General features: G+C 39.4%; 1 protein-coding gene across 1 annotated transcript; it reads left to right on the forward strand.

The window, feature by feature from the left end:
• Window positions 1–417: 417 nt before the first annotated feature.
• On the forward strand, window positions 418–7,225 carry LOC143356341 (uncharacterized). Its single transcript, XM_076791978.1, has 16 exons — window positions 418–770; window positions 1,103–1,488; window positions 1,582–1,777; window positions 2,316–2,502; window positions 2,575–2,821; window positions 2,900–3,014; window positions 3,220–3,530; window positions 3,758–3,965; window positions 4,208–4,372; window positions 4,450–4,808; window positions 4,878–5,032; window positions 5,228–5,506; window positions 6,017–6,267; window positions 6,344–6,473; window positions 6,763–6,902; window positions 7,151–7,225. The coding sequence occupies exons 1-16, from the start codon at window positions 744–746 to the stop codon at window positions 7,223–7,225; spliced, it is 3,231 nt and encodes a 1,076-aa protein (XP_076648093.1). The 5' UTR covers window positions 418–743.
• Window positions 7,226–9,694: the final 2,469 nt, after the last annotated feature.

Consider the following 9,694-nt stretch of genomic DNA (forward strand, 5'->3'; position numbering starts at 1 on the left):
TATCAAAGTAATACAGCCATAGCAAATCTTAGCAAAATTTGGTTCAAGTAAAAAATTAATTTTTACAGATAGATGAAGTATTTGTGTCACCCACATGCGACCGGCGTGGCAATCAACTAGTTAAATTTGAAACGAGAAATTTGATTTGTAAGCGTCATACTTGTTTACATTTCATTTCGATTAATTTGAATTTGAAATTTAATCTAAACGATCGAAAAACTATGGCGGAATGAATATTTCATTACAAGTCTACTTCGAAGTCCTTAAGGACCGCGGCCTCGGCTCGAATGAGATTACAATTGTATTGATTGCCTATTGGAAAACTGATTTTCGGGGATCGTGAACGTTGAAAATATTATAAGGAAATCCCTTTAATTTTCGCGCGATAGCGGTGCGTGATATATGTTATATTCATCTGTTTACAAGCTCCCGAAAACTTGACAGAAACAAAGATGGAGTACGCCATTAGAAAGGTAGTTGTTACTGCTTACACAGAAGGATAGGATCATTATGCATATTTTGCTAGTTATTTTCACAGAAATGATGCCGTTGTTTATCTGAGACAACGGTCAATGTTATACACATCTTCGAGCGGAATTGTAGACAGGCAAAATGAAAGTAACATGCCCGACCGTACGTGTTCGAGTATGACTCACACACTACTATGACAGTTTTTTACAGTCCTGTAACACTGTTTTTTATAAATACTTCCGTATTTGTATAAATCGAGAAACTGGTTAATCATGAACGTGCAAGAATTACACAATGGGGTGAGTGATTTAATTTCTTTCAGTGAACGCGTTTCATTGAACAATCCTCGAGCATGTTGATCAAGCTGTAAAAAAGCCGGAGGTTAGACTCATGTGTCAATCCTGCGAGCCCTCTTTACTTTTCTTTAACATAACAGTACCGATCGTATTTATTTATTACATACTAATCATCATGTCGAAGAAATTTTTGAGAATTTCACTTACCACAATTTATTTTTAACTTTACACATGAGAATAATCGAGTAGTAGTCGTTATTATGGAGTTTCAATGAATATTTTATACTATTACCGATCATTCGAATTTTTGTTCATCAATATAATGTTCTTTACAGCCTCCACTGCTGCGAGCTATATTTTTCGGAGTTGTAGAAGAAGTTTTATCATTATTATCTAGAAAAGAAGATGCATGCTGGGAGGACAAAAAACAACGGACTCTCTTGCATGCAGCTGCATACATGGGAGACCCCAAGATAGTAGAGTTGCTTCTATTGCATGGAGCCGCTGTAAATGCTAAGGATAAGAAATGGTTGACTCCATTGCATAGGGCCTGTTGCTCAGGGAACCATGAGGTAGTACAGGTTTTGTTACGCCATGAAGCTGATGTCAATGTATGGGACTGCAGTTGGCAAACTCCTTTACATGTAGCAGCAGCGAATAATGCTGTAAAATGCGCAGAACTGATGGTTCCATACTTAAGAGATGTTAATATAGTGGACAGGTTTGTAGCTGTATACTTTTTACTGATTTTACACAAGAATTAGCTCCTAGCATACTAAAGTAATAACATCCTATAAATCATTCATTTTTTCAGGACTGGTAGAACAAGCTTGCATTATGCAGCCTACAACGGACATCTTGAAATGACAGAGTATCTAATTCGAGTCGGCTGCTTAGTAAACGCGTATGATAGAATGAAAAATCGTAGTGCTTTGCACTTTGCAGCATATATGGGACACGATAGTATCGTGAAGATTCTTCTACAGAATGGAGCCAATGTCAGGGATAAAGTAAGAGAACACAATCTGATTAGAAGCATGAACAGTGACTCACTCCATTCATTGACTGTAAAATAAATCACGAGATGAGATACTTAACACTTTATCTACCGGAAGCCAAGTAATAGGCTTTTCAATAGTTGTGCTGTACTGAATGGAGCCTTAACAATTTTCTTTCACACAATAACTCCAAACGAAATGATTAGATCACGTTATCGAGGGTGAGTTGAATTCTAGACTGTGGATCTTTATGCAAAATAAAACTTTTGAGCGTCAATTGTATAAATTCTCTTAATCTCTTCACTATTTTAAGTTTTACACGCTCATTTTTATCACAAATGCATAAAATCCGCAGTCTATTTTTGATTGAAGTTTCCGTTGCTGTCGAAGGATCTATTAAAAAATCCTCAGTCATGAGTCGTAGGCATCCAAAAATTATGAAATAGTCGCCGATAGATAATGTGTTAATGCGAGAGAGCTAAAGCAAAAAAATATTTTATACGTGCCAATATTAAGAGCTATTTTCTCATGTGTGCATTTGCATGTTAAGGATTGCAATTTGTATACCCCGTTACATGCGGCTGCAGCTTCTGGCAGTTTGTCGTGTATGCAAGTATTAATCAATGCTGGAGCTGATGTCGAAGCCAAGAACGCGCGTGGGAATACACTCCACATTGCGTGTTTAAACGGCCACGCAAACGTGGTGAAAGAGTTGATTGCCCGTGGAGTAAATATTGGTGAGACGATCTACCATCTCGTAGAATTCGAAGTTCTCCTATTAAATATATAATCGGCGTTTGTCCAAACAGAGTCTGCAAACTTTCGTGATCAAACTCCTCTACACATTGCTGCCGCCAGTCCCAATAGCGTTGAATGTTTAGAAGTACTTTTACAAGCTGGTGCGAAGATCAATGTCCGATCGAAAGAGGGTCACACACCTTTGCACATGACCGCGATCTATGGAAGATTTACTCGATCGAAAAGTTTACTCGATGGCGGAGCGATAGCAGACGTGGAGGATAAAGCTAGAAATACTGCCCTTCACATAGCGGCTTGGTAAATATTAGCAGAGAGCACGAATTGCAGTCGTAATTTGTTTTTTTATTTGTACTTTAATTATTTATTTCGTTATAGGTTCGGCCACGAATGTTTAACGACAACATTGTTAGAATACGGAGCCTCTCCTGCACTGCAAAACGCTGAACTACATACACCGTTGCACCTCAGTTGTCTAACAGGTCACATCGAGGTAAAATATTAATGTAGTTAATGATTAGACTGCGGATTTGATGCATTTATAACAAAAAGATTTTTTTCTAGAAAGAATCAGATGTTTATCTGGCTTCTGTCTCTTGCAATAGAAGCAGACAATTTTTATTTTCCATAGAAATCCGCAGTCTATTAATGATGGAATTGTTGTAGGATTTATCTTAATGTTGCGTGACAAATTACAGGTATGTAGGAAATTGTTGCAAGCCGATAGCAACTGTATAGATACCAAAGACGTCGGCGGTAGGACACCGTTGCATTTAGCAGCATTTAAAGGATTCGTCGATTGTCTAGATTTATTATTATCCAACGGAGCAAATTTCCGACTAACCGATGACGACAATAGGTTGGCGCTTCATTACGCAGCTAGTCAGGGACATTATTTTTGTGTCTTCACTTTGGTTGGTTTCGGAAGCGATTCGAATGCTCGGGACATAGACGGTGCGACACCTTTGCATTTAGCTGCAGCATCGACTGCGACCGACGCCGGTGCTCAGTGAGTGTTTTCCTGTTCGAATGGAACTTTCGATTTTAAGGGGGCATTCTTATTTTTTGGGTCACTTTTGCGCGAAGTTTTTGGAATTTTTTCCAAGAAAAATTATTAAACCTTTCGCATTGAGATTTTGTACACATATTTGTTCATATTTGAAATCTAGAGTGTCCTCTGAGAAACCAGAGTATCCTCTTAAGAAACTGAATTCTACGATGCTTCGATGTTTCCAGATGCGTGCAGTATTTACTGAAGCACAGAGCAGATCCACGATTACGGGACAAACGTGGCTTTACTGCGTTCCATTACGCCGTAGCTGGTGGAAATCAGCCAGCCTTAGTAGCACTTTTGGAGGCTTGCTCGCTAATTACCTCGGAAGGGTTCAATTACACGGAAGAACCAGACCCACCGCCACCAGAATTAACACCATTACACCTTGCCGTATGACTAATACAATCGATATTTGGTGAACCTGCAGAACAACTGCTTACCGATGTCGATAATTTGTGAATACGTTGTAGAAATCGATATTTTTAACAACTTTTTCGTAGGCAGTTGTTATGTAGGTTCACGAGAATATTTTAAGGGGGTATAAGCAGTTTTGGGATTTTTCTTGCTCTACCTCCTTGACATGTTCGACCAATTAGAGCAGAAATATTTATGAGAGGTATGTGAATTTGCAGGCTTATTACGGGCACAGTAAAATCCTGAGTTTATTATTGACACTATTTTCGAATACAAATATCAGAGAGGACTCTGGTAAAACACCTTTGCATTTGGCCTCGAGCAAGGGCCATCAGCAGTGCGTCAAACTGTTGTTAAATCACGGAGCTTTAGTGTCTATCCAAGTATGAACGAGTTCAGTAAAATCTTTCTTCATTCGCCGATTGTTTGTATACCTGTTACTATTTGTTATCATTTGTAGGATTCCGTTAGTAAACGCACCCCGATACATTGCGCTGCCGCGGCAGGCTACACTACTTGTCTGCTGCTTCTTCTTAAAAACGTGGAGGACATGAGCGTTGTCAATTGCTACGACTCAAAGCAGCGTACTGCTTTAACGTTGGCAGTGACGAACATGCATACAGAATGCATTATTTCCCTTTTGAAATACAAGGCCGACTGTAATTTGCCGGACGTGAACAAACACACGCCGTTGTTTCGAGCAGTGATCAACGAACGTGGCTACCAGCTAGGCAAGGTGTTGTTGTCGCATGGCGCGAAAGTGGCGATACAAGACAGAAACGGTAAAACACCGTTGCATTTAGCCGCCGCTTGCGGAAGGTGGGTTCACGGGAGTTCCTGGTACATCTTCTTGACCCTCTGATTACATAGAATTTCACGTTTTCCCAGAGTTGTAGCACTGGCAGAAATGGTACGAGCAGATCCCGTAGCAGCTACCTTAAGGGACGACCAAGACTGCACCATTCTCCATTGGGCTTGTTACAATGGACAGTACGATTGCGTGAAGTATCTTCTACAGGAAAACGTAGTTGATACTTTGGAGGGTAAATATTTCCCTTCAAATAAATTTAAGGATGCTGCCTCATGTAAAAACGGGTCAAACACAACATTTTCAAATCCCACTCAACCCTGGGATTTCGAATCATCTACGCCAGCATGAAACAGCCCCCTTAAATTGCTGAAATAAGCGTCCTTTTCGAGACACACTTTCAGAAAATCACTCTAATCATTTTATATAGGCAATTCGTTCTCCCCTGCACATTGTGCTGTGTTCCTGGGATCAGTGGAATGTTTAGAGTTGTTAATCAACAAATTTGGAGGGAAAAAAATTGCCGGGCTGCGAGATACTCCTGGAGATCGTCTGCCTTTACACGTAGCAGCTACTTCCGGAGCACTAGAATGTGCGAAATTAATCTTGAACTGTGTTGGCCCGAAATTGGCTGGCATAGAGGCTCCAGATTACTTGGGACGGACGCCTCTTCATTGCGCAGCTATTGCTGGCAAATGCGAAGTCATTGGTTGGTTTCGTTTGATCGACAAAATTAAGGGCAGAACCTGCAAACAGTTACCTACCCTCAAATTTCGATAATTTTTGGATATGTTGTGAATCTCAATATTTTGAACAACTTTCTCCTTTGCATGATAAAACGCATGCGAGTATCCAAAGAACATCGAATTCGGAGGGTAGGTAGCTGTTCTGCAGATTCACCAATTAAGGGTAGTCTACCCTCAACCCTTTGCACTACGATATATTTTATGGTTGCAATGATTAGAACTTCTTTTTCGTTCATAATTTCTTAGAAGAACAGGGAAGCTTATATTTATTGTATGCCTATGTAATTCTCCAATGGCTATATGTCGACAATAACAACATAGAATCTTATTTCGATTTAAAAGAAGCTAATAACATAGATATTTACTGGATTCTGTTCGAAATCGTCATCACGAGTGCGATTCGACGTTATAGTGCAAGGGGTTCAAGCGAACTTCGATGCATGTTGATACTCACAAGGATTTTTCAATCCCAGAGTTGTTGCTCGAGCGGGAAGCCAATCTGAGTGCAAACGATTGCAATAAAAACACGGCGCTGCATTTAGCTTGCCAACGGCGTCAGTCTGCGGCTGCTTCGCTTTTATTGAATTGGATAGAGTCGAATAATGCCAATGCGAACAATGAGAATGCAACGCAGCCTCAACAGCAACGGATATCGGTTATTAATATGCTCAACGAACAGCACAGCACTCCGTTGCATTTGGCAGCGAGGAACGGGCTTGTAAAAGTAATTAAACGAATTCTGCTGTTCTAAAATCATTTCTACGGGACATCCGATAACGTAAGAAACTTTTATTCCGCAGGTGACAAAACGTTTATTGCAATTAGGAGCAAGCGTCGTTGCAGTGGACGCCGAGGGCCTCACTCCTGCACTCGCATGCGCTCCAAATCGCGCTGTGGCGCGTTGTCTGGCAACCATACTTGCCGCGCACAGTATGTTCAGCTTGCATTTAATAACACTGGTCCACAAAATTGTACTTTTTCTTTGCCACATGAAGTATAGCTTGTGTTTTTAACACTAGGTTTACGGACTACTGAAAGTAACCATTTTGCATTACTTCATAAAAATAACGAGAATGCGTCCATCCAAATTTTTAAAGAAAAAATATTAGAACGCTTCCCGTAAAAATAGAGTTATCAGTTTTTACCATCACACAGGCTTCCCATAATTTTGGGAAATTCGAATTTGCGTTATTTGTAAAGAAATTGATGAACGTTGCAGGTCAACACTGGGAAACCGCACAACACTCGCCGTCTATTCAACAAACGTCAGAAGTATACTTAAACGGAAGGAGCGGCGATTCGCAGCACAGTTCAGACTCGGAGTTTTCAGACTCGGAGCCACCGAGGGTCTCGAACTCAGTAGACTACTTGTGCGAACATTAACGCGAGGAGGTGGTGCCTGAATTTTTATAAACTCCAGCTCTCGGGAGCTGGCTGGTTTTATTACTTGGCACGTGACACTGTCAGACACACATGTGCAATGAGTATTCTACATGCGGTACCGCTATGCAAACGTATAGCGAAGATCAAGATGGGATAGAAGAAATATTGCTTGTTTGTAGTTTCTAAAGCTATCGTTCTTCTAATTCATATTAGTATCTCCGTAGGTAGCGGTACCATTAATCTTCGGTTGTGACGAGCGAGAAATAACGATTTCTAAAAGGATAACGATACTAATATGAAGGGAATCGGAACTAGGTTTAGAAAAATCAAAATAAGCAATTCTAGGCAGTATTGTATTCACAATTTATCGCTTTCGTAAGGAACGTCGAACTGGCCTATAAAGATCAATTTTGTAATTATAAGCGATCGACGTCCATCGCGTCCGAACATTTTTGTACGTGTTTTTGGGACCGTATGTCTCTTTTTATACAAATTAAGTGAATGTTATCAGGAAACGACGGCGCGCTGATATAATAGTACTATTGTCCTTATTCGTTTCGCTTATCTTCTCCTCCATCAGACTTTATGTATTTTTATTGTACATACTGATATTGCAATAATTGCTTAAGCAAAAGGGGCGGAACGATAGATATATTTATAAATACAGGTAACCCCCGTACAACACGGTAGCCATGTTCCTAAAACTATTACGGGAAACTAAGTACAAACGTTCAGCATTCGATTTATAAAAAAAAATAAAAACAAACAAACAGAACTAAGCTATTTTGCTACCACAATTACGAGGGATACGTTTATCAAAAAGTCCAGCGGATGTCCAAACTTATATATATATATCTTTTGTAACAAACAAGATTTCCATGTTGTAAAATGACTCTACTCTGTGCTCAGGGAAGCTATTATTTTTATCCTAATTTACATTCTCTCGGGGGATCTATAAGAATTTTGCTCTTCTTTCAGTGGAAATGCCGTGTTATATCGAGGGTTTCCCTAATTCTCTAACCGTGTTGTAGAATGCCGTGTTATACAAGAGTTGCCTGTAACATGAAGCAATCTCCGATTTTGTACGTAGTCTATGCGAAACGCGCGGGAACTCAGATACATTATTTTTCTCTGAAAGATAAGAAAGCCGTATCGACTGTACATATTGATAAATATTTTTCAATACCATCAACCGTGAATATATAAAAAGAATATACATATATATGTATATATTTATATATGTACACATATACGTATATGTATGTGTAAATATATATAAACATTCGTACATTACGCGAGTTCCAGGGAAAATTAATATTGTACCACATCGAAATCGCGCTATAATTTAACAGCTATTGCCAGTATCGTGCATCTGTACTACATGACCATTTGTAATCAATAAACGACGTTGCGAATTATTTTTAAACGAGCGTTTTCTTATTCCTCGACAGAGCAGTTAACCCGAAATTCTTAATTTTATAATTATATAATATGACTCACCCCAAATTCGTTATTTTACAATCATAGCAACGAACTGGAGTAAAGTAAAACTTGGTCTCCTATTTTAGAGGTTCAGTATGTTGAAAATAATATAACAATAGTTAAAGATTTTACCGTTTTCTGCTGCTTCTATCCATTTTTGTCATAAATGCATAAAATCGAACGTCTAATTATAATAAAAATCAAGTAGTCTCGATTTGTAGGATCTTGGAATTTTTGAAAAACATTTTAGACTCATATGAATGAGTAATCAGAGTGAAAAATGTTTTTGCAAATGGTTGAAGATCAATCAATTTTAATTTGACTTGAAAGTGTCTTCTATGTCCTCGAGAGGACGATCGAAAGGGTCGAAACTCATGATTTCAGACCAGGCGGACATGTTGAACAGGAGGAGTCGTCTGTTCAACCATTTGTCCACCGTCAACAGCAACGAAAGGGTTAGAAGCGACAGATGTAGAAGAGGTAGACGTTAGAATTAAACTCAGCGTTTAGTCTTTTTGGCTGACACAAGAACTCTGTCACTTTATTGTCATTGGACAGGCTTAAATACTATTTCTTATCGGTACGGATGGACTTTGGAGGTGGCCGAATACATATTTACAGGGGCAATCGGTGGCTGCTTGGTCGGTACACAAGGTCTCATCAGTTCAAAGGTATCCTGAGTCACTCTAGCCGTTGGAAGCTACGATAAAGACGAAACGTTTGAATGAAAATTCTTTCTTCCAACCCGTGGTGAAAAGGGTCGAAATTCGTGTTTTCTGATCAGGAATGTACGCAGACGAGGACGGCGAACATCGTGGCCGGTTTAAAATGACGGAAGTTCACGAGAAAAGACGATCGAATGACAGAGGAGCATGATGTATCAAGCGGTGAACAGTAAACTGTCGTGACGTGCATTGATACGACTGGGTTTAGAACAAAGCGAGACAATCAGAAAAGCATGACGAAAGGAGAAGTTCGAGACGCAACGTTGTTCGCGGATTTATTCCATTGCACTAGGAGTGCACGAGCATGTAGGAGGCGAGTCAGCGCACAGTATACTTGTACATACGAGTAGATCAATCATACGTTAGTCACACGTTCATCAGGCTCTGGAATACAAAGATACACTTTTATTTGCTTCTTCTGTAAATTATTCAGTCATTATTGTGCAACGTTTGTTAAGGACGAGTATTTCAAGAATATTGATATTTATTTGTAGTAATAATTGTAGTGGTTAATTTTTATCTTCTGTAAAATTTAGGTGAATGGATCTGCCTTGCCAAACA

The sequence above is a fragment of the Halictus rubicundus genome, chromosome 1, assembly GCF_050948215.1.
Source record: "Halictus rubicundus isolate RS-2024b chromosome 1, iyHalRubi1_principal, whole genome shotgun sequence".
Taxonomy (NCBI): Eukaryota; Metazoa; Arthropoda; class Insecta; order Hymenoptera; family Halictidae; genus Halictus; species Halictus rubicundus.